General features: G+C 42.6%; 1 protein-coding gene across 2 annotated transcripts in view; it reads right to left on the reverse strand.

Moving 5' to 3' along the window:
* Positions 1-260: 260 nt before the first annotated feature.
* The window catches only part of nsg2 (neuronal vesicle trafficking associated 2), an 82,230-nt gene continuing 55,948 nt past the window's right edge, over positions 261-26,542 (reverse strand). For both annotated transcript variants that reach the window (XM_033029628.1, XM_033029627.1), the window contains exons 4-5: positions 22,418-22,528; positions 261-1,472 (exon numbers count right to left, since the gene is read on the reverse strand). In XM_033029628.1, coding sequence (XP_032885519.1) covers positions 1,269-1,472; positions 22,418-22,528 — 315 coding nt within the window. In that variant the 3' untranslated portion in view covers positions 261-1,268. The remainder of the gene's footprint in view (positions 1,473-22,417; positions 22,529-26,542) is intronic.

The following is a 26,542-nucleotide window of genomic DNA, read 5'->3' on the forward strand; positions in this document are numbered from 1 at the left end:
TATGTATTGCCCATTTTTGAGAAAAGATGGATAAAAGGATTATCAAGAATTCATCAAGTACCCTGTATTCTTATATAGGCTCATCGCTACTATTCTCAGACCTGAAAACAACTGGTGAAAATACAAATCAACTGTCTTTTTCAGCAAAATTAGTTGCATTTGATGTATCTGATGAACTGCAGTTAAGATCAGATATGAATAGCACTGCAAAAATGCACAGTCACTCAGTGTAGCCACAGTCAATAAAAGTGGATGATAAATTATTTGCTCAATTTGTTTTATTTGTGAACAGCAGAAAATCCAACAGAAAAAGATTGAAAATGTCAGACACATCTAGCTTTATTTCTTCATCGGAAAATTCCCAAGAAACATAACCAAAAATACTTTAGTTCCTGCTAGATAGTGACAGAAATACACCACAAGGAGTTATAAATTATTCCTTTTTTTTACATTAGCTGAAAATCAACACTTGACAATGAAATATTACATGTGAAAACTTGAGAAAGATGGTACTGCACTTGTGTTAAATACTAATTACAATTCTCTACCAAGCTTCAGCTACACATCTGACAATTCATGTGAAATTTAATGCTTAAATCCCCATACTGCATCCCTTAATAGTAAGGACTTGTATGTACAACAGTTAATCACTTTATCCTTTCCCAAGCATTAGCATTGTTATTGAACGCAGAAACTGCAGAACACCCAAGCGCCTGCAGGTGAAGGAGAAATGTGTTATCAACTGCTCTTCAACCAAAAGCTCTGTTACATAAGTTTATCTTATCTGTTTTACTTCTAGAAAAGTGCAGCCGTGAAAGTGAAACATCATATGATTAATAGTGTACACGTCAGCTAAACGTGCAAAATTTCATGCACTTAAACTGTTCATGCGGGAAATGCTCTATTCCAAAGAATGATTAAGTGCGCACTGCCTAGGTCTGCAGGAGAAGAGACTCACTGGACATTTGGTTGAGATTATCCTTGAAATTCAATCAAACAATAAGAAGTCATAGACAAAATGTTTCTTCTAGTTACCTATTTAAAAATGAGTTAATAATATGAACTGCAGCAACACCAAACATGCCTTTGTACAAAAGAACTTCAGAATCAATTACAAATCAACAAAGACAAGGGACAAAAGAAACAACTAACGTATGTTCCAAATTCTGCTTCTTTTTGGAACTGCAACAACGGTCCCATTATTAGCAACCTTAACACCCTTTACTTGGTTATATGTTTTAGAAAAACATCACCACAGGTGAAGTTGCTCAGTGACTATCACTGGTTGAGGATTTTGAATCATGTTCCACTGGTTTCTCAGCAGATGCAGCAGGCAGCCATGGAGAAACTGATCGGGAGGCGGTTTGTTTAGCCAGACTGTAATGGCTGATGACTGTGTAGAACCGCCCTCGGGAAGTAGAGTCTTGTGCTGAATAGTAGGCTTCAAGAGATGCTGGTATACAGCGCTTATGCTGCCGGGAGAAAAAATATATAATTAGCATTTCTTGCTTGGTTTTACATATTATTGACAAGAAATATATGTATATTTTATCTGAAAAATCATTATGTAACTAATTAGGCTTGAGGTAACATATTTGTATGGCTATGTAACCTTTAATCTAGCTGAAACATTTCCTAGTGAAGTGCCAGAATCATGGAGAAAATCATACTTAAACTGAGAGTGATGCCCTTTGTTACTAATTTGATTGATTGAGGTAGCCATATATTCATTGTAACAAGATAACGTGAAAGGAGAACATAATTCTTCAACCTGTTAGTCAGAGATTCTCATCTGCACAAGTACTTATTTTTACATTGTAGGTATTGGCTATTAAAAATATGAATGAATTGTAGTTCACTTGTAGTCAAAAAGATTACGGAAAATCATGGGCTATGTGGATTAAGCAGAAAAGTGGAGTTAAATCCAACAGCACCAGAGAACCGGGTTCTATCCTGACATCATGTGCTGTCTGTGCAAAGTTTGCATGTTCTCCATGTGGGTTTACTCCAGGTGTTTTCGTTTCCTCCCACATCCCAAAGACGTGTGGGTTTGTAGGTTAATTGGCCTCTGTAAATTGTCCCTAGTGCGTAAGGAGTGGATGAGAAGGTGAGATAACATAGAACTATTGTGAGCCAAAGGGCCTGTTTCTATGTTGTATCTTTAAACCAAATACAGTTTTATCTTATTAAATGGAAGAGCAGGCTTGAGAACTGAATAACCTACTCCTTATTTTTAACTCTTATTTTCTTATGTCCAAACATTGCTATTTGCTGACCAGCAGCATAGATTTACCTTGAACATGGTTTAGTTCAGAGATTAGTTTAGAGATGCAGTGTGGAAACGGGCCCTTAGCCCACCGTGTCCGCACCAACCAGCAATCCCCACACACAAGCACTATCCTTTACACTAGGGACAATTTACAATGTTTTACCAAAGCCAATTAACCAGCAATCCTGTACGTCTTTGGAATCTGGGAGAAAACCAGAGCACCCAGAGAAAACCCACACGGTCACAGGGAGAACGTACAAACTCTGTACAATCAGTACCTACAACCTGAATACCTTGCGCTGTAAGGCAGCAACTCTACTGCTGCGCCACTGTGCCACCCACAATTATCCTTTATTTGTGAATATTCTCTACTGCTCAAAATAAAACTTCAAGTAAAACCCTGTTTAGATATGACCTTGCAAAGGTTCCTTTCTTAAAGTTGACGTAGCTCTGGTGGGCAATACGGAACAAGTGAAAGGTCATAACATGGTCCTGCGAGCGAGTTAGGCAGGTTGCAGTTTAAATCCCTCAGCCAGTTCATGTCAGCCAGGACAAAAAAAGAGATGCTATAGTTATCCTCAGGCAGCTTTAGTTGTGATGGTAAGATCAACATGAAATCTTATATCTCTCGTTTCACTTTCCCCTGACTCTAGTCTGAAGAAGGGTCTCGACCTGAAACGTCACCCATTCCTTCTCTCCAAAGATGCTGCCAGTCCCGTTGAGTAACTCCAGCATTCTGTGTCTAAAATGAAATCTTACTCTTACTTGCTGGCCCGCATTCTTTGTTGACATGTGCATATGGTCCCCAAGTGGAAAAAAGCAACAAATGTAATTATCCCATAACTTCCACATCTGAATTATCTACTAACATTTTTTGCCAAGATATAAGTACACAAAAGTATCAGATAATGTTTGATGCCTGTGGAACTACCTCACAGGAAGGAACCAATGATCACAGGACAGAAAGTAGATTAAAAAATGGAGGATAAAGGTCTTTTTTGACCAGCACTGAACTGAAGATATGAACATGTCCCCACCAACAGCATGAACTAAACCTACATCTGAGATAGGGTATTTAAATCATTTGTCTAAATTGCATGTGTCCAAGCAAGTAAAAGATAAATAGTTTCAGTCAAACCAGAATCTGCAAGTCTATTCCAGTCAACAGAACCTGTGCCGGGTGTTATATTGGAAAGCCAAAAACCTATGCTGCAAAAATAATTATCTATATCTTGTATTATATAAATTCAATTCCAACAATCATTGGCAGATATGATTATAGTTTCCTAATCCTATTTGAAACTTACATTCAGCAGGTGAGTGGCACCGGTAATGCCACATGCATTGCACATCCTAAATTATCTTCAAAGGTGCAGTAATCTTTTCTTTAATGGACAGCAATGGTATCAGAATGGTGTCAGATCATAGAGACTCATGGGTAGTGTCAGTGGGTTCACTGAAGCATGTTGGTCAACCTATTGGGATTTTACAACATTCTTTTTCACAGATATCTTTTTGGTACTTGCCTGAAAATTAGCAGATTTATTTAATCTAGTTTTATAGTTCACCATGGTGAGATTTGAACATATTTATCATAGTACTGCACCAAAAATACATTTACAGCCCTGTGCTCTCTATGAATGCAACACAATTTTTTTATTTTTTTTAAGGGCAGCACGGTGGGGCGGTGGTAGAGTTGCTGGCTTACAGCGCTTGCAGCGCCAGAGACCCGGGTTCGATCCCGACTATAGGTGCTGTCTGTGCGGAATTTGTACATTCTCCCCGTGACCTGGGCAGGTTTTCTCCCAGTTCCTCGGTTTCCTCCCACACTCCAAAGCTGTACAGGTTTGTCGGTTAATTGGCTTGTTATAAATGTAAATTGTCCCTAATGTGTGTAGGATAGTGTTAATGTGCGGGGATCGCTGGTCGGTGCGGACACGATGGGCTCGATGTTTCCACGTTGTATCTCTAAACTAAACTAAACTAATAATTCGGCACGCAAAAGTTATTGCAACTTGCTGCTGATCAAAGAACAAAACTTAAGAATGTGTAGTCAGTTAATTCCACAAAGGAATAGAACATTTGTGCAGCTTTGTTTACTCATTGTGCCTTGCATAAATACAACTGTGCACATTTCCTAAAGCACACCCTATAATTTTTTTATTATTCCATTTAATTCCTAGTGGCTATTGATTGTGACATCATCAGTTCACTCAGCTAAATAACACGACAGAAACTGCAACCTAGTTTAATTTGAATTGACATAATTCAATGATGTAAAATCACCACGAATTAAATGTGATTACACCATATGGGAAATGTAGCATATAATTGCTGAGAATCAGCAAGAGGTAAACTACTGAATTAAAAATCATTTTAGTTTATAATCAGACAGTTAGGAAGCTGCCATCCTTGTTCAATTATACAATACCTGAACAACCTAAATTATATTAACAAATCAGAATATGTCAATATCATTTACATTTACATCTGAAAAAGGGTCTCAACCCGAAACGTCATCTATTCCTTTTTTCCGGAGAACCTGTCTGACTCGCTGAGTTACTCCAGCTTTTGTGTCCTACCTTCGGTTTAAACCAGCATCTGCAGTTCCTTCCTACTCATTTACATTTATGTTTTGTTTCAAATAATTTAATTTACAAAATTATAATTAAACTGTTTTGTGTCCAATATTCGTTTATTAGGGATCATGAATTTAATGCAGTCATTACATCACAGCTCTTAATCTTTGATCTGTCATTTTCACACCTTACCCTTCTAGTCTCCCTCTGCCTTGACTCTCAGTCTGAAGAAGGGTCTCAACCCGAAACATCACCCATTCCTTCTCTCCAAAAATATTGGCTGTCCCGCTGAGTTACTCCAGCGTTTGTGTCTATCTTTGATATATATGTTCTTCTCCAATTTTTCACAATAAATATTGTGAAACCATAAGTTTTCTCTCCTTCAGGGTGGACTGGACAGGAATAAAGACAGGTTCTGTGCATGTGAGTGTTAAGAAGTTGGAAAACAAGTTTCCTGAATTTCTTGCAGGATTAATCAGTGCTTCCCATATGATATTTGGGCATTCCTTTTCAATTGCAGAAAATCCCAATTAATGGTGTCTGAAAGTCATTCAACTGGATTCCTTCCAGTAATCTAGCTTTGTGGGGTCCTCTCCTTCATCCACCTCTCTCACCTTTTACCCTATCCACAATTCCCATCAATACTGTTCTTTTTTTCCCATTCTCCATTTCTTTTTTTCACACTACCTTCTATTCTAAGGAAGAAAACATCATTAAAGCACCAAAAGTAAATGTACTTCTGGAGGGGAGCTTCAATATCTATCTCCGTGAATGAATTGACAGCACCACCACTGACCAAGATGCCCGAGTTCTGCAGGATGCTTTTGCCAGACTCGGTCTGTGACATACGTGAGTGAATAAGCATGAGAGATAAATGTCCTCCTCCTCATTCTTCCCATTGCATCTCTCCATTTGCAAAAATGGTAGAAACTGATCATTGCGCAATCGTCAGAGAGAAAATCTCATCTTCACACTGAGGACACTAGCACTATTGCAGTACCATACAAAATGATGCAAAGGAGATGCATGCAGAACTGAGCTGGCAGCTCAGAACTAGGTATCCATTTGTGCCGTGCAGCTGCAGAGTACCATAAACTGGATGTTCATCGTACACATATCACAATCACCATTCCAGTCAGAGCAGGGGATCACCCTGGAAAGAGGAGGTTTGTGCCAGGATCAGTACCAGGCATTCCTAAAAATGAGGCAACCTGATAAAACTGGACACAGAATTACAGTAGCGCTGAACAGCAATTGCAGCACTCAACAGACTGAGCAAACAAAGGATCAGATTAAAAATCTGCATTCCTGACACATTCTGTCGTCAGCTTGAAGTTTGTACATTCCCCCCGTGTCCGCATGTGTTTTCACCGAGATCTTCGGTTTCCTCCCACACTCAAAAGACGTACAGGTTTGTAGGATAATTGGTTTGGTATAAGTGTAAAACAATTGCCTCTAGTGTGTGTAGGGTAGTGTTAATGTGTGGGGATTGCTGGTCTGTGCAGTCCCGGTAGGCCAAAGGGCCTGTTTCCGCGGTGTATCTAAAACTAAAGCTAAAAACTAAAGCTGTGGTGGACAATTAACAAACTGATGGGAGGTGGTGAGATATGAGAGAAACAAAGAACGTTCACATCCTCAGTGATGGTGAGGTCGATGCAAAAGGCTGAAGTACCTACAGCCAAGTTCTGCCAGAAATGCCAAGTGGATGATCCATCACAGCTTCCTCCTCACATCCCTATCAATTCTAAGTCCAGTCTTTACCCAATTTGAACCACTTCTCATGATATCAAGAAACAATTGGGAGCACTGGATGTTCCTGAGGTTGTTCCTGAGGTTGTGGGCCGAAATACCATTCTGCCTATAGTTCTGAAGACCTGTACTCTTGAACTTTCTGTAACACCAACCAATAAATTACAATGCTAGCATTCATCTGCAGAGCAATAGGAGATATCATCAATCGTGTTATCAAACATTACCTAGTCCCCATTAATCTATTGATGCTCAGATTTATGGCAGCACTATTTGGCTTCAGAACTCATTACTATCTTGGTCTAAACATGAACCAAGGATCTGAGTATCAGAATAGAGGTGAAAGTGACTGCCCTTGACATTAAGGAAGGAGTTAACAAAGTGTTGCATCAAGGAGCCTGGTAAAGCTGAAGTCAATAGTCAATAGTTATCAATTTGGAAGCAATGTGATCATATCTCTCTCACTCATTGGAAAATAATTGTGGCTGCTCGAAATCAATCATTCCAGACCAGGACATCACTGTCCTCTGCTTTAATAATAGCCCATAATAAGGTAAGAAGTGGGTGCCTTCACCAATGTACAATATTCAACTGCCCAACAAGTGACACAATCTACACCCACATGCATTGTGAACTAGATAACGTTCCACTTAATTTGATAAGTTGTACTCAAGATTCATTCCACTGAAGTGCCAGACAAATCTAAATACTTAACTTTGAGACAATATATTACTACTATCACTGAGTCCCACACCATCACATCCTGGGGCTTTCAATGATTAGAAACTCAACGGATCTAATGGCATATTGTGGTTACAACAAGAAGTTAAAGGCAAGGTATCCTGTGACAAGTGACTCATATTTTCACACCCAGAAGTAATTCCAACATTTAAAAGGCCAAATTCAGGGAAGTGATGGAGTACTCTCCAGCTGTGTGGATGAATGTTGCACCAAATAAAGAAGTTCAGCACCATCCAAAACAGTGTGTGGCATCAAGGAGCCTGGTAACGCTGAAGTCAATGGGCATCTATGAGGAAGTAGCCCACTTGATTGGCACATCAACCACCATCCTCTCTAACTGCAAGGTGCACCACCTACAAAGTGTATGCCAGTTATTTGCCCTGACTATGCTGGCCATGCCTTCCAAACATGCAGACCTTGTTATGAAGAAAAAGAACAGGAGCTGCAGGATAATTCCACTTCCTCTTCAAGTTTCTCTTCAAGTTTCACATCATCCCGTATTGGAAATACATGGGCATTCCTTCACTATAACCATGCTGGAACTCCTTCCACAACAACATTGTGAAGTTACTTTCACCAGAAAATGAGTCACAGCCTTTCACCAAGGGTAATTATGGATGGTTGATGAATGCTGGCTTTGCCAGCAACACCACCGTCCAATAAATGTATACAAAAGTACAAGGCTGCTGTCAACATCATTGGTGAAATGCACAATGATGATTAACGGGCCAACGATGGTCAAAAAGAGAGATGTCTCAGGCGGCAGGGAGGGCGAGTCAGTGAAGGGTACTAGGTAGCTTGCTGGCCTTTTAGAAACATCTTGCCCCTCCTGGCTCACAAGCAATTTTGCAAAGGAGCTTGCTTCATGTTTTCTGTCCTCCCTTTCTTTCATCTCCCAGCTTTCCCCAAGACCAGGAAACAAAACTGCGCATGGTACAAATCAAATTACTTGTTAAAATGAAAGCATTTTAATTACAACATTTGGGCAAACTTTGCATCTAACCCTTGACGCATTTCAATTGGAAATTATTGTATGTTGTATGCTGAATTTTCAATTGTATGTTACATTATCAATACAAACCCTACGTAAGTATTGCCATGTTGGGAGTGTGCTGGTTTCTGTTTTGAGCAATTCTCATTTGAATTAGTGATATCATTGTTGCCATTTATGGGAGTTAAGACTCAGCCCAGGACATTTCATTAGTTTACTTTAGTTCATTCACAAGATTCTTTGATTTTAGTCAAAACAGCAATTATATTGTTCAGGACTTCTTTTATATAAAACTTCTTTGTGGTAAGCAAATAAAAATATTGAGCGGACAACAAGTGGAAACCCAAATTTTCATTCCATGTGTTTATCCTGATGTTCATCGAGTAAGATGAATATTGTCAAGGTTTCTGTGGAAAGAACAATGTCAGTTTTGTCCTCGTCTTGTCAAACTGCATCACCTCCACGTTTGGCTATTCCTACACGTGGCAGGCAGCCGCAATCCACCTTTTCTAAACCAAAGCTCATCCAAAACATTGCTGCCTCTATTCTAACTGAACCAAGTCATTTTTGTACTTGCTGATTCAACTCACTCACAGTTAAGCATTCACAGATTTTAAAACTCTTATTTCAAATCCCTCAAAGCCACATACCTGTACCTCTTTATTTTGTAATTTGCTGCAGCCCCAGAACCCTCCACTACCCCAACATCTGTGTACTTTACTGACAGTCCCTTTAAGAAAAACAGATAAGATTTTATTGTTACATCACATGACAAATGGGTACACGGGAAAATCAGGAAGTGGCGGCGCTGCCCACGCAGCTGCGGCTCGCCTGCAGCCCGTCTGTCATTCCTTTGTTTGTTTTCTTTTTGTCTTGTTAGATGTATGTTTTAGTCTGTGGGGTTGGGGGAAACATTTTTTAATCTCTTCCTTCAACGGGGATGCGACCTTTTCCTTGTCGTACCTTCGGCTCCATCTGCGCTGAGGCCTAATATCGTGGAGCTGGCGGCCTCAAACTGGAATCGACCTTGGGGGCTCCGGTGGAAGAGCCTATGGACTTTCCATCATGATGCTGGCTGACCGGAGGCTGTGGTGGCGCTGTGGCTGCGACCTGACTTCGGAGCTTCGGAGGCTTTGGCTGCGAGTCCTGTGGACGGTAACATCGGGAGCTCGCAGGTCCCTGGTTGGTGACCGATTTTCGGGAGCTCCCGCAACAGCAGCTTCGTCTGCCCCGAATCGCAGAGTTTGGATTGGCCCGTTTGCGGAGCTTAAAATCGGCCGCAGGATTTACCTTCACCCGGCGGGGGCTTCAACATCGAGAGCCTCAATCGCCTCGACAAAGCGGGAGAACAAGCAAGGAAGAGATAAAACGTTTTGCCTTCCATCACAGTGAGGAGGAGCCTGGAGATTCATTGTGATGGATGTTTGTGTTAAGTTGTGTTCATTGTGTGCTTTGTTGCTTTTTTTCTGTCATGACTGCATGGTACGAAATCTCGTTCAAACTTGTTTGAATGACAATAAAGGAAATTCAATTCAACCTAGAATGAGATAAGGGTTTTAAAAACCCCAGTTAGATTGGCAACAAATGCCCAGAATCATGTTTCATTTCAGGGACTTAACTTTTAGCTTAATCAAACAAAAATGTTTTGAAGATAGTCACAATATGCTGGAGTAACTCAGTGGGACAGGTAGCATCTCTGGAGAAAAGGAATGGGTGACGTTTTAGGTCGAGACCCTTCTTCAGACTGATGTCAGGGTAGTGGGGGGTACAGAGATAAAATGTAGTCGGAGACAGTAAGACTGGTCAGAGAACTGGGAAGGGGGAGGGGATGGAGAGAGAGGGAAAGCAAGGGCTACTTGAAGTTAGAGAAGTAAATGTTTATACCGCTGGGGTGTAAGTTACCCAAACAAAATATAAGGTGCTGTTCCTCCAATTTGCGCTGGGCCTCACTCTGACAATGGAGGAGGCCCAGGACAGAAAGGTCAGTGTGGGAATGGGAGGGGAAGTTAAAGTTTTTATCCTTAAAGCGAAACGATCACCTAGCCTGTGCTTGGTCTCGCCGATATACAGGAGGTTGACTGAGTGGAGGTGTGAGCGGAGATTTAAAATGTTTTGTTCAGCTTACTCTGGAAATTAGTAGGGGAGAATCAAGTCTTGCAGAGCAATAATGAATTTAGTAAGGTTAAGCTGCAAGAATCTACTTTAACCTAATAGGTTGGTCCTTGGTCATCAATGATGTGTCTTGGCTCCCTGCATTTTATTCCTTGTTTTCCCCCCATTATGATTGTAGTTTGTGTTATGATTTAGCTTGCTTAATATAAGTATATTCTTCAGAAATTGGTGTTAATCGTATCTTCACAGGTACAGAGCAATATGTCGCCAAACTATAAGCCAACTACGGTGTTAATAGCTAATTCATAAATAAATTGTGGTGTGATTCTATTGTTAGATGTTAGTGTGAAAAAAATTTCAATTTTCCATTACATCTTTGAAAAATTACCTCGTCAGGTGTGGACATGCTTAATGTAACTGAAGACCTCGGATTTTGTGACTTTGGCACTGACAAGTAGTCTGGAAATTCTCATGTTGGAACAGACCTAACGTCAAATGTACTGAAGCTGGCTGGAACTTTTGGCAGCTCAAAGGCTCTACTGCAGCAGCACTGCTCCATAGCTTCAATGGAGTTTCAAACTTAGTTTAAAAAAATTCCCACAAATCCCCAACACTTATGGCAGAATTAGAAAGCATCAAGTGTTCATTAAGCTGAGAGGCGAAAGATTAACTTGAGGGGCAACTTATCGCACACAGGCTGATACATACATGGGATGAGCTGCCAGAAAAAGTGGTTAGGGCAAGTATCATAGCAACAATTAAAAGACAATTGGACAGGTACATGGAAAGGAAATGTTTAGAGGGATATTGATAAAACACTGGTGTAGATGGTTTATGCATGCAACCTATAACGTAGCTACCTCAATACCACTAACCACGCCTACCCATATCAGTATAACTGTGATATCCTCCCCTTGTTCCCCCCTGTTGGTTCCAGCACGCCTGAAGACTAGATGCAGTCAGTGCTGGGACATGTGTACCATGTGCTATAATAAAAGACTCAGTAAAGGTTACAGTGTGTTAGACTTCACACCTTTACATGGTGTCAGCAAGTGAGCCTAGCGCCTCTTGTTTATCGGTTTTTATTTCTCCCTTGTGTATCAGTGTTTAATTTCATTTTGTCATGGCATCTTCATGCCGAAGGCCATCTCCCCTTGTCTTTGACGCTGCCATTGCGGAACGATTGGCTACTTTCGTGATGGACTTCAATCACTTCGTTAATATTGTGCACCGAAATGACCCAGATGCGGTCAAAGCCTCCCTTCTGTTGAACCTTGCCGGTCCAGACGCCATGAAATGGGCTCAAGCTTTCGTCTACACTCCAGCGGTCCTGGATGACAACGACCAGGTCGTCGAGCCGGCGGAATCTGCCAATGATCCGGTATGTCTCTTGCGCAGGTTTGCGGAGATTTGTGACTTGCCCTCCAACCGCATGTTGGAGCGGGCTAGATTCTTTACTCGCAAGCAGCAGCCTGATGAGCCTGTTGAGTGTTTTAGCGCTGACCTGCACTACCTTGCTCAGCGGTGCCGTTTCGATACCATGCGTGATCAACTCACCAGGGATATCCTGGTCAACGGCATGCTAGATCAGAAACTACGTGCAGATCTGCTGCAGAAGCCAGACCTCACTCTAACTCAGGCAATGCATGCCTGCCGTATCGCTGAAGTGGTTGTCCCGCCACATGGGCTGAGGGGGTCTGAAAACCGTGCCATAAATCTAACTGGCTTCGCTGTGCCCCGTCGCAGGCTGGACAATTTTCGCCCTCCGCCGCGTCCCGCTCGCACATCTCGGGTCCTGAATACCAAGAAGTGCCCCAACTGCAGTTATGTCCACTCCATGCAGTCCCAGTGCCCGGCATTTGGAAAGGCCTGTAACTTCTGTGGGAAAATGAACCATTTTGCAGCTGTATGCCGCTCCCGTGGGAATGCTCCCCAACCTTCCAGACAATTCTTAAACAACCTTCAGCAGGTTGATAATGACCTTGATTCTCAGTCTTCTGTCGACACTGCCCCCGACTCTGAGCTCAGTGTTTCCATGGGAGACACCAGTATTTACACTCTCCTCCATAGTCGATCTCGCCTCCCCGATCCTTCTGTGCTCGTTACTGTGAACAACAAGTCCTTCTCTGCGAAGCTAGATACGGGGGCGAAAGTGAATGTTATGTCAACATCACTGTTCAACAAGATAAGGAATAATGAGCTGTTGACTGCTGATCGCTCTATACTACGTGCTTATGGGGGAGAAGAACTAACACCTGTGGGGAGGGCCACCTTCCATTGTGTGCTGCAGAAAGCATCCCGTGACCTGTCGTTCTTCATTCTGGACTGCGACTGTGTGACTCTTTTGCGTAATCAAGCCTGCCAGGACCTTGGTCTAGTGTCTTTCGACCGCGAAGTGGTCCACGAAGTGCGGGTGATGCTGAATCCACTCTCCGAGTACCCCGACCTCTTCGATGACAAATTGGGGAAGCTGCCTCTTGTGTACAAGATTTCTACTGACCCCTCTGTCACACCTGTGATCCGTGCCCCACACAGGTTGTCATTCGCTATGAAGGACAAGGTGGAAACCATGCTGAACAACATGGTTAAAATGGGGGTGTTGGAAGCCGTCAGCGATCTCACCGAGTGGGTCTCCACCATGGTCGCCACCATGAAGAAGGGTAAGAATGAAATACGGGTGTGCATCAACCCCAAGGATTTGAATATGGCTATAAAACGTCCCCACTACCCTATGCGGACTGTTGAAGATGTTGCTGCCCAGGTTGGTCAGGCCACAGTGTTTTCGGTCCTCGATGCCAGGAGCTCGTTCTGGCAGATACCTCTGGACAAACGCTCCTCAGACTTAACAACTTTTAGCACACCCTTTGGAAGGTTCAAGTTTTTACGAATGCCGTTCGGCATCAATTCTGCTAGCGAGGTGTTTCAGCGCTCCATGGAGCAACTGTTTGCCGGTCTGCCGTGTGCCATTATTGTGGATGACATTCTTGTTTATGGGAGGGATGCTGCTGAGCATGATCGCAACGTCCGACGGATTCTTGACCGCGCTCGCCAGATCAACCTAAAGCTTAACCCGTCCAAATGCAGGTTTCGTGTAGCTGAGGTGCCATATGTTGGCCACATTTTCACGTCCAGCGGGCTGAAACCTGATCCGCAGAAGACAAACGCTATCTCCGAGCTGCCTGCCCCGACTGATGTTACTAGCCTGCAGCGTTTCCTGGGCATGGTCAATTATCTGGGCAAGTTTATCCCAAACCTCAGCGAGTTGAGCGCGCCTCTGAGGCAACTGACGAAGAAGGACATCGCCTGGTCCTGGTTTCCCCAACACCAGCAGGCTTTCGATCTCCTCAAAACTAAGCTGATCAGCACACCGAGTCTTCGGTTCTTCAATCTGCAGCGTCCAATTGTGGTGACGTGCGACGCTTCCCGTTTTGGACTCGGTGCTGCTTGCCTGCAGCTCTATGATTACGGCTCGCTGCAGCCCATTTCCTATGCCTCGCGGACTATGACGGACACCGAGCAGCGCTATGCTCAAATAGAGAAGGAGCTTCTGGCGGTTGTATTTGCCTGCTCCAAATTCAAGGACTTCCTTTTCGGTGCCAGGTTCACTGTCGAGACGGATCATCAACCCTTGGTGACTATCCTCAACAAGATAATCCACATCGCCCTGGCCAGACTGCAGCTGATGATGCTGCAGCTCCAGCGGTTCGACTTCAAGATCGTGTACAAGAAGGGCACTGAGATGCACGTGGCTGACGCGCTGTCCAGAGCCCCCCGGTCCTCCTGTGACAGACATCCCTACGAACAGGAGGATTTGCAGGTTCTCAATGTCAATTTTGTTCCCTCCAAACAGCTGCAGTGCCTGGTTGAGCACATTGCCAACGACCCCGATCTGCAACAGCTTGCTGCTGTCATCAGGCGCGGGTGGCCAGACAAGCGCACCTCGTTGCCTGCGGGTGTGCATCCCTTCTTTCTGGTTCGCGATGAACTGGTGCTCCGGGACGGGATCATCATCAAGGGTCACAATGTGGTCATCCCTGCTTCCTTGTATGCCTCGTACTACACCGCTGCCCACATGGGGCATCCAGGAGCCGATGCCACAGTCTCACATGCCCAAGAACAATACTATTGGCCTGGCATGGCAAAGTACATTAAGGCCCGTGTAGCCTCCTGTCCTGATTGCAACTCTCCTGCCCCTCACCAGCAGCGCCAGCCGCTTCTGCAACAGCCGGCCCCTGACATGCCCTGGTCATCGCAGACATTTTTGATTGGCGTGGTAAGCAATACCTCGTGTTGGTTGATTCCTACTCGAACTGGTTCGAAGTGGACCTTCTCCCTGCCATCACCTCTGAGATGGTCATCAGTAAGCTGCGCCGACACTTCGCCACCTTTGGGTCCCCGGTCCATTTACAGACCGACAACGGCCGTCAGTTCACCAGCGCAGAGTTCAAAGCTTTTGCTGCGAAGTGGAACTTCACTCATTTCACCAGCAGCCCAGAATACCCGCAGAGCAATGGCCTGGCCGAACGTGCTGTCCGCAGCGCCAAGACCTTGCTCGAACAGTCTCGTCTCTCCAACAATGATTTCTACCAGGGCTTGTTAAACCTCCGTAACATTTCCAGGGACAATACCATGCGATCCCCTGCTCAACGTCTGATGTCACACGTTCTTCGCCCACCAATGCCAATCGCACAACAATCCTTGGTGCCAAAGGTCCTTCAGCCTGCTGCTGTCCAGCAACGGATTGCTCAATGGCATGAAGTTCAGCGCCGCTCCCACGACAAGTCCTGCCGCCCTCTCTCACCTCTACTGCCTAGCCAGGTCGTTCACTTGCAGACTTCCACCGATTTCTCCCGACTCGCAACCGTGGTCGGGGTGGACAATTCGCCACGGTCCTACTTGGTGGACTTTGAGGGGACTATCTATCGCCGCAGCCGCCAGCACCTGTTGGCTGTCAACAAGCATAAGCCTCCCCCTGCGGCCCCGCATGCTCCTCGGTTGTGATTCGAGCCTCCAACCACTAACTACCCCTCGACTCTCTGCGTGCCCCCATCTGCCCGTTCGCCGCGGTCCCCTCACCCTGCTCCTCCGGGTTTCTCAACCTCTGTCCGCTCCTCCCCTTCCCGCTCCCCTCTCTCACCGCCTGCTCCGACCTCTCCTGCACAGTCCCCTTCCCCTGGCTCTCCTGTGCCGGTCGGCTCCCCTTCCGCATTCCGGGCTGCGTCCCCGCCAGCGATCTCCTTCCCAGCTGTTCCTGCTCCTCCTCCTCTTCTTTCGGGTGGGGAGGGTGAGGGTGCCATGCGCACCCGCTCGGGTCGGATTGTCAGACCTCCTGACCGTTACGGTGATTTCGTTTAGATTTGCAGGTTTTGTATAATCTCCCTGCCACTATTATATCTTTGATTTCTTAATTTTCTAAGGGGAAGGATGTAGATGGTTTATGCATGCAACCTATAACGTAGCTACCTCAATACCACTAACCACGCCTACCCATATCAGTATAACTGTGATATCCTCCCCTTGTTCCCCCCTGTTGGTTCCAGCACGCCTGAAGACTAGATGCAGTCAGTGCTGGGACGTGTGTACCATGTGCTATAATAAAAGACTCAGTAAAGGTTACAGTGTGTTAGACTTCACTCCTTTACAACTGGTAAATGAAACCAGCTTATATCCAGGACAAGGGGTCACAGCTTAAGGATAAGGGGGAAATCCTTTAAAACCGAGATGAGAAGAACTTTTTTCACACAGAGAGTGGTGAATCTCTGGAACTCCCTGCCACAGAGGGTAGTCGAGGCCAGTTCATTGGCTATATTTAAGAGGGAGTTAGATGTGGCCCTTGTGGCTAAGGGGATCAGAGGGTATGGAGAGAAGGCAGGTACGGGATACTGAGTTGGATGATCAGCCATGATCATATTGAATGGCGGTGCAGGCTCGAAGGGCCGAATGGCCTACTCCTGCACCTAATTTCTATGTTTCTATGTTTCTATGTTTCTATATGGGCATCTTAGTCAGCATGGAGAATTAGGCTTCTGTGCTGTATGACTCTCTTCCATCACCTATTTTCAAAGCTTCATCCTACAATCTGCATTGCGCATGGGAAGTATTGCACTTCAAGAGCGAAGATCGATAGGAAGCACAATTAAAATGCCTTGGTCAAGGGTACTAACAGCAGTACGCCATAGCAGATGCCCATTATTCACTTTGAAGTAGAGTAAAGGTCCACAGATTGCTACATCAACAGTGATTCCAATGATTAAAAGAACCTTTACATTTCTCAAAGTTACAAGATTCCAATGACTGCAAGGGTTAATGATACATGTGCAATCAGGCACCCCCCAATGTAAATATCTAATTTATATACAGTAAATGACAAAAATCTTTCCATTGGCTAATTATGCAACTAGGTAAAGACAGATGGAATGGATATCTGGTCTTACAGCCTCCTTCTCAGCCATCTTACTCAAAGCCATTGCCACAATGTTCACAAAAAACATGCTGCTACATTGCATTAATTTCTTCTCAGCATTCCTCATTCCCTTGAATCTCATTTCAACCTTTCAAGAAAAAAACATATTTTCCCATCTGTTGCAGTACTTTACTTCCTCTGACACATGAACAGGCTGGAAATAAAGGGATATGGATGTCATGCAGGCAGGTGAGATTAGATTAGACTGGCATCATGGTCAGGACAGGCATGGTAGGCTGAAGGGCCTGTTCCTGTGCTGCACTTTTGTATGTTCTACATTCCTCTCAATCCTACACCTGCATACACTGGACAGTTTTTAAACAATGATATCTGCCTTTGACCATTCCTTCCTGAATTTTACAGGATACAGGGTCCCCTACAGATAGGAGTCATACTCTGAGCTATCAAAACTAGCTGATCCCTTGATTTATGATGAGGCAAAACATTTCAGTACACACATTTCATCCCATTGCTCTTATGTCACACAATTTACAGTCAAGGAATTTTCAAGCCAATAATTTTACCATTCAGCCCTTTAAAAACTTTTGATAAGCAGAAAGCAAATTTCTAAAAGTCCTGTCCCACTTTCCCGAGTTATTCACGAGTTCTCCTGAGATTCACAAACTCGCAGAATGTCCCTAACGAGTCCGTAGGAGGCCGTAGGAGTCCGTGGATATATCGTAGCGGCTCATTATGCAGCCGTAGGTACTTGGGGCTATTTTTTTTACTCGTGGACATTTTTCATCATGCTGAAAAGACGTCCTGACTTACCTGATGCCCCAAGTACCTACGACTGGCATAACGAGCCGCTACGATATATCCATGGACTCCTACGGCCTCCTACGGACATTCTGCAAGTTTGAAAACTCAGGAGAATTCGTAAATGACACAGGAGAATTCGTGAATAACTCGGGAAAGTGGGACAGGCCCTTAACATTGCTTTGCAAATGCATTACCTTAAAAATGCAACTCAAAAGGAAAAATAATTTATCTGTGGCTGACAAACGAAATGAAAATGGCATAAATTCACTGAAAGATGCTTTTATAAGGTTGCAAAAATACCAATGGGCCTGGAGATTATAAACACTTTAGAACTCAGCAAAATAAGGACCAAGAAATGTATTAAAAAGTAAAGGATTGAGAGAGGACTGACCTGAATCATTAAAACATTTTTTTTTTTAACTATATGTACTTCTGTAGATATTTAAAATTAAAAGGTTCAGTAAGGGTAAATGTGAGCCCTTTACAGATAAGGATGCGAGACTTTATAGTCAGAGGAATTAAACAACTGTGCATGTTATCATTAAAAAAGACACAAATAACTGCCTGAAATATTGAAGAAATAAGCATGAATAAGGAATTTATGGAATAAATATGTAAAACGCTCATGCTAGAAATTGGTGAGCTTGAAAGCAATAAATTGTAAGGATCTGGGTTTAGAACAAGGTGGCTGTGCATCCTCTGCTTATCAGATTGCATTTGATACAAATACATCGATAGATGCTCCTGAACACATCATCAGTGATTTAACCTGGGGTCATTGGATGTTTCGGGTCTTTCAACATCAGACACCCTCACCCAGGCGACCCAACCGTGGTTGATCAGACCACGACTTGTGTTCAGGTGGCATTCACTCCTCCCCATGGACCTCCTCTCCTGATCCAGAGCCATCTCGAGGCCTTCTCCACTGCCTCTGTGGTGTTCTTGATGGTCCTTCTCCTCGCCACTCCGTTGATGCCCAGTGCACTCAAGGCTTTGTAGAGCGATTGCCCTGCAAAACCTCTGCAGCCAACCTCGATGGGTATACACCTTGCCTTCCAGCCCTGCTTGCGGCAGTCTATGACCAACTCTTCATATTTGGCCATCTTCCTCTCGTGGGCCTCCTCCAGACGGTCCTCCCACGGCACTGTCAGTTCCAACAAGACGATGTTTTAGGTCGCTTCAGAGACCAGGAGGATATCTGGCCTCAGGGTGGTCGTGGCAATGTGCTGTGGGAACTTCAGCTGTTTCACCAGGTCTACGGAAAGCTGCCAGTCCTGCGCAGTCGCCAGGATTCCTGACAGATTCCTGGCTGCTGTGGTTCTTGGCAGCTGCACTCCGGCCTTCACAAAGGTGATCATCTGGGTGGTGGGGCGTTCTCGTCTGCAGCTGCTGATTCCCATGCTGATGGCTTCTGCAATGGGTTTGAGAACCTGGTCGTGACGCCATGTGTACCGGCCCTGCCCAAGAGCCTTTGGGCAACAGCTCAGGATGTGCTCCAACGTCCCCTTGCCTGAGCATTGCGGGCAAACTGGAAATTCCGCTTTGCCCCAGATGAAGAGGTTCGATGGGCTGGGCAGGACATCATACACTGCCTGGACCAGGAACTTGATGCGCTGTGGTTCAGCCTGCCAGAGCTCAGTCCATGTGACCTTTCGGTCCATGGCCTGCTCCCACCTTGTCCAGGCTCCCTGCTGCCTCAATCCAACTGCTCTGGTACACCTCTCCTCCTCCACCACTGCCCTCACTTCCTCCTGGACCACCCTGCGCCTCTCTTTCCCCTTGGCCTTGTCAAACTGGGGAGATGGGAAGATTCCCAGGCCTGCTCTTCCCCGAGTCACTGCTCCCACCAGGACTCTGTGGCGTATCCGGGACTCTGCTTGCAGCACGGCTTCGCCGACTCTCCACTTCCTCCCGGTTTTCACCTCCACCCCTGCTTGGGCCACCTTGGGGTCGCTGGAGTCCCTGTACAGCATCACCTCTCTGACCTGAGTCACCTTAAACTCCTCCTCCAGAGACTTCAGGGGCAGCTGGAGCTTGGTGTTATTTCCGTAAAGGCCGATGCTGCTAAGGCTCCTGGGCAGTCCCAGCCATCTCCTGAGAAAGCTGCTGACTTTCCTCTCCAATCTCTCTACGATGGATATTGGGACTTCGTAGACAAGCAGTGGCCAGAGTATCTTTGGCAGGATACCATGCTCGTAAATCCATGCCTTGAACTTGCCGGGAAGCCCCAACCGGTCCACTGCTCTCAACCAACTCTCCAGCTCCTGACAGGTCAAAATTCAATTGATTCTGGAATCGATCATGGCAGTGAAGGGTAGCAAATATGACCACTCAATTTAAAAAAGGAGGAAAAGATAAGAAAGGTTATCACCAAGCATTAATCTAACGTTTGGGGGTACTTATATGGATTGAGAATTGGTTATTGGACATAAGGCAGAGTGGGAATAACCAAACCCTTCACCAGTCGTCAGTAGTAGCGCATCACAGGGATACCTGTGAAGGCATTAGTGATCTTTCAAGAATCACTAGAGTTCCAGAGGATTGGAAAATCGCAACTGTAACTCCATTGTTTCAGAAGGGAGTAAGGCAAATGAAAGAAAATTATAGGTCGGTTAGTCTGACTTCCGTGTTTGGTAACATTTTAGAGTCCATTATTAAGGATGAGGTGTCGGGGTACTTAGAAGCAATGATAAAATAGGCCAAAGTCGGCATAGTTTTATCTTGCCTGACAAATCTGTTGGAATTATTTGAGGAAGTAACAAACAGCATAGACAATGAGTCAATGAATGTTGTTTACTTGGACTTTCAAGAGGCCTGTGATAAGATGCTGCACATGAGGCTGTTAAACAAGATAAGAGCCCATGGTATTGGAAGCAAGGGATTAGCCTGGATAGAAGATTGACTAAATGGCAGAAGCAAAGAGTGGGAATAAAGAAAGCCTTATCTGGTTGGATGCTGGTGACTCGTTGTGTTCCGCAGGAGTTGGTGTTGAGTCCGCTACTTTTCTTATGTTAATGATCTAGATGATGGAATTGAGAGATTTGTGACCAAGTTTGCAGATGATACGATGATTACAGATGGACAGTTTGGGACATTGGGCAAAGAAGTGGCAGATGGAATACAGCGTAGTAAAGTGATCGGTCATGCACCTAGGTAGAAGGAGTAAAGGCATAGACCTTTATCTAAATGGGGAGAAAATTCAGAAATCGGAGGTCCAAAGGGACTTAAAAGTGCTGGTTTAGGATTCCTAAAATAATAATTTGTAGTTCGAGTTGGTAGTGAGGAAGGCAAAAGCAATGTTAGCATTCATTTCAAGAGGACATGAACATAAATGCAAGGATGTAATACTGAGGCATTTTAACGCACTGGTCGGACCAAATTTGTAATATTACGTGCAATTTTGGGCTCCATATGTGAGGACGGATGTGCTCCATTGGAGAGGGTCCAGAGGAGGTTTGATCCCTGAGAATGATCCCCGAGATGATGGGGTTAACATATGAGAAGTGTTTGAAGGCTCTGGGCCTGTACTCACTGGAGTATGGAAAGGCTACGGGGGGGATCTTATTGAAACCACATGAATAATAAATAGCCTAGATAAAGTGGTTGTGGAAGGATATGTCCAGTAGTGGGAGCATTTAGGACCAAAGGACACAGCCTCAGAATAAAAAGAGATATCTTAAAAATGGAGATGAGGAAGAATTTATTTAGCCAGAGTGTGGTGAATCCATAGAATTCATTGCCACAGACCGTGGTGGAGGCCAAGTTATTGGGGATTTTTAAGTGGAGATTGATAGGTTCTTGATTAGTAAGGATGTCAATGATTACAGGGAAAATGCAAAAGAATGGGGTAAAGATAGAAAAATAGATCAGCCATGATCAAATGGCAGAGCAGACGTGAAGGGCCAAATGGCCTAATTCTACTCCTATGTCTTGTGTATTAATGATTGGGTCTCACCTATTCACTATCTATACTAATGACGTGCCTCGGGGAACAAATATTATATTTCCAAGTTTGCAGATGCTACTAAATTAGGTGAGCGTGTGAGTAGGAAGAAGATTGAAAAGATGTTGCAAGGGGTTATAGAGTGAATGAGCGAAAACTTGCAGATGGGATCAGATGCAGCAAAACACGTGAGATCATCCGCCTTTGTTGCACATGAAACAGAAAGACAAGCAATTAGAAAAACAAATTGTATGTCAGCCATTATTACACAAGGATTTGAATACCCATGAAGGGATAAACTTGCCATTCAAATTCAGAGAAGACAGGTTCCAGGGTTAAGAGGGGGGATTGAATAGATAAGGCTTTAATCTCCAATGTATCATTAATTCATTTTGGGATATTAAGGGAATCAAAGGATATTGGAGGCAAATGGAGTGCTAAGGTAGAAGATTAGTCACACAATGAATAACAGTACAAACTTGCCCCACTCCTATTTCTTATATTATACCCAGGATTAGATCTGAATCTATTTTATGCTGACAAACATGCACATATTATCTTTCTTCCAATGAAAGTAAAACATGCATGCCTAGAATTCTCCCCACATGTTCCTTCTCTGACAGTCAATTTCATAATGCAAGATATATTTCTTCTTTTTTTAAATCATTTTGTGCCTTTCTTATGCTGCAAATAATGCAAATCATAATGAAATTCTGACATGTTGCAGCCATTGCTCTGCTGGTGACTACAAATTCTACCACTTATTAATCTGAGAACAAGATTGATTTACCACAAATTGAACCCCTACCTTGTACACAAATCCATCTGGGCAACTGTGATCGTAGGTGAAGGCTTTGTATACCACAAGAAATACGATACAGGCAAGAAATGCAAGAGCAAGAAAAATGAGAATGGTCACCTGTAACACAAGAAAAAGTGAAAGCCAAACGTTAACTCAGTAATCCTTAGTAAATCAATGGTATGTTCATGCAACATCTTAAAATTTAATACACTGCTTTCACAGTTTTCTTGAAATATTCACATTTTATGGCTTGTTCAATACAAGGGGTCCTGAGTGCCAAACAGTAATCTGAGGCTTCTTGAAGAAATATTCCCTTAACAGTATTTACTGTCTTTCAATCATGGCTAATGGCAGACTGTTTATAATTTTAACATATTTACAATGTTGGAGGATATTATTTATCATATCTTAAGTGTGTTTATTTCCACTGTACCATGCATCAAACTACTGCATGGGAGCTTCCCAAAAGATGATTATATCTTGCAAATTGATTCTGTGACAACGTAAAGGATTTGCACAGTTCAACCTGAAGATACACAAGTCCATTTTGAGAAGAGTGCCCTGAATTACAATCTATCACTTATTCACTGAAAGCATCCCCTTTTACTGACCACACTTTAGAAAACTTAGATTGCACATAATAACACCTAATTCAAAAATGTCATGCTCAAGTTCAGACTGACTTTTCAAAGGTGGGGTACTTTCCACCATGTGCTGATGCAGTTCAAAACAAAATCAAAATGATGCTATAGTTCACAGGCAACCTACAATAAACCACACTCGCAGCTCACAGAGGCACTTGCATTGTTGTCAAATAGGTTTAAAATATTTAATGAACTTACATTCTTGCCCTCCAACAGACCTGCTTCAGCATGGTGCCCAGTCACCAGCCCTACTGTATGTGAACAATTCCATGACATCTTAAATAAAGCAGACCAAACTTTTCCCTTTTAGTGAGGCTCTCGTCTACCTGCACCTTAATGGTCTTGTTATTTGGCATATTTGTCACATGGCAAGTATTTTATCGTTTCAAGGTCACACTTTAAAAGGAAGCATAGATTTAAAAAAAACTATCATTATTGAAATACAAAGAAATACATAGGCAAGAAACTAAGAGCCATTGGTTTCTCCACGGCCATTCCATTCAGAATAGGTTATAAAACTGAGAGAACATTATAAACCTTGTAGTTGCAACACACCAGCAAACACATTTAACCTGACTGCACTAGAAGAGATTTCAGTGGAAATTAGATTCTACACAACAGATCCATTTTAGACCTCTTTGCAATGCTCAACCCTGAATTCCATATTTAAGTTTAAGTAATTTTCTCAAGGCTGCCCCTGAACAACTGGGAGAGTTTCAGAAGACATCCCATTATTTCAGCTCCAATGTCTTATGTTTTATCTTTGCTTTGCCTTTTTTTTCCTATCTGCTATTAGTCTACAAAATTGAGAACTTGAATGTAAGAGGCCACTTGCAGGGCCAGTGATTTTGGTGGGAAGCTCTTGTTCATAAATAGAAAATGAAACTCTAATCATTTGCCTGTCTGAAGCTAGGAAATTCTTTGGAGACCTACATCCATATTTAATATGTAGCACTTTAACTACTCCAGTGTCTGTGTCGTTCTACAATATATTCTCTCTTGGCATTTTCACGCTTATTACTCAACATGAATGTTATAAATAAAATGATTTTTACATTTAGAATATAAATACTAAAAGTGACTGAGCTAGGTCAGCACAAAAGCAAATAATCCCTTTGTGCAGCATTTGATTCTGATTTATAGTTTATATTAATTAGAATTTCAAAATTAAACAGTTAATATTACCCTTACTTTTGCACATTGAGGATTATTTTTAAAAATTACAAACTCTTTAGAGATACTAAACAGTTCCAATTTTTTTTTTAATTATCCTCAATTACTATTGCCATTGAGCATTTATTTTCAAATTAGGAACTGTTTAGTATCATCAAACTAAACAGTTCATTTTTTAAATAATAGTCCTCAATTGCAATAGTAAGGGTTAAGTATTTACCCACTGAACACCAGTTATTTCAGTGACACTGTCAGATTTGGAAAGTGACTTTGCAAGAATAGTTTCCAACAAATACAGAGATTTTTTCTGACATTAGAGCATAACTGAGAGAATAAAAAAAACATAAAATACACACTGTAAATGTCACTTTCTACAGTGAGATATACTTCATAAATAAAATACACGTCAGAACAAATGCACTTCAGAATGTTTGCGCTACCTATTTAATAGAAGCTATGAAATGTCAGCAGCAAATAGCTAAGAGGTCAGCATCCTCCAAGTAGGACCAGTTTCACGACAGCTAATCCCAAACTATCTCCAATTCTTGCACTATTGTTGCTAAAGAAAGAATTCTGCAATTTAGTCCATATTTCTGATGGGCAAAATAACAATTCATTGTATTCATTGCCTTGGCCTCTAATGTCCTCCAATAAAATTATGTCTTTAAAAAACAATCCTTGTGGAAGCAATAAATATGGCTAGCTGACACAAAATAACTCTTTATTTTATTGCTTAAATATTTGATGAAGACCTATTATCCTGGGAGAACTTTAAAGTGAATACATAAAATATCCAATTTATATTTCATCATTAACTGTCTGCCAATCCTAATGTTAGTTTAAACTGATCAAGAGCTCTCTCTCTCTCTCTCCCTCTCTCTGATTAATAAGCCTTCCATTCCTTTTGCATTCATTATAACACAATGCATCCTGATGACGACAGCTCAGTACAGAAATTTTTAATTAAGCGGTAAATTTGATGATAGATGCATATTGGCTTGACATTTAGTCCTCTTAAATTAGAATATTCATAAGTTAACAAAATTCTGTTAAAATAATTGTATACAACCAGCAACATTAAAATAAATATCAAATACTTTATAATAATCCTGTAATGTACACTGGGGTAAAAGGAACCCATCCCCTTTGCCCACTTTCCAAATATCCATTGCACAAATTAAAAAATAATGGATTAATTAATAAACATCAGTACGCCAGTGAATTAACAATGTTTTTTCTTCAGCACAGGAGCTGAAGAAATCATTGTAACCGTAAGCTTGTCACGTCTTCAAACACCAAGTGAAACCACGGGGCAGGAGACAAGGTAAATTAATTTAGATTTTGAGTGGAATAATACAGAGAATTTGGCAATTTCATCTTATCCAAATGGCTTCATTACTTCACTTAAGGTCTGAAGAAAAGTCATACATGGATTCACTAAACTTTATAATGTACCATGCAATTCATTAAAAAACAATGTATAAGAAGACCATGGATGGAAAAATAAATGTGGAAGAACATTTTCCTGGGGGAACTTTATATGCCTGGGATAGGTATTTTGAGTACAGATTGACAATGCCCAAGGTCTTCTTTCCATTTGGAAGAAACATTAGCTGTGGAGCATAAAGGCATTCTAGATATGATCAATTTTCAAAGCATTTGATGGTGAAGATAAAAATGTGCTCTGTTACATGATGCATTAAATGACTGGAATTATAATTCTCTATGCATAGGTTATCATCTATCAACAGTGAAGATAAGGCTCTGTGACTATTGGAAACACATCTGTATTGAAAACTCATGTCAATCTCCCATGTGGATCATTGGAACAGTTAACAGATGAAAAATTAAACAATAAACCAATTTTTTGGTGAAACATTTGTTATTGTAGAAATATTATTTTTTATCTTGCATTACAGTCCTCTACACTTTTCTGAATGTCCTTACTGAAAATAAACAACCCATGAGATTGAAACAGCCTTTGGCTATTAAAATGGAAATGAAAGAATAGGGTTTTAAAGTTATAAAATGCTAGGAAGATGGTTGGATGTTTGTCTTTGGTCAGTACTACTAACACATATTACACCAGTGGATTCAAAACTAAAATTTGGTCTGAGTCCATTATGGGATATTTACTGCTAGCACTGGAAGACAGTTTCTGAATGAGTATGACGACATTAAGGGGAAATATCTCCCACAAAATAGTTTTATCTAAAGCAGGGGTCGGCAACCTTGTTTGGCATAGGGGCCAGGACGCATGTCTGTGAGCCACATCTATCACGTGTACACATGGATCCCGCCCCTTCGAGGATGC

The sequence above is a fragment of the Amblyraja radiata genome, chromosome 11, assembly GCF_010909765.2.
Source record: "Amblyraja radiata isolate CabotCenter1 chromosome 11, sAmbRad1.1.pri, whole genome shotgun sequence".
Lineage (NCBI taxonomy): Eukaryota > Metazoa > Chordata > Chondrichthyes > Rajiformes > Rajidae > Amblyraja > Amblyraja radiata.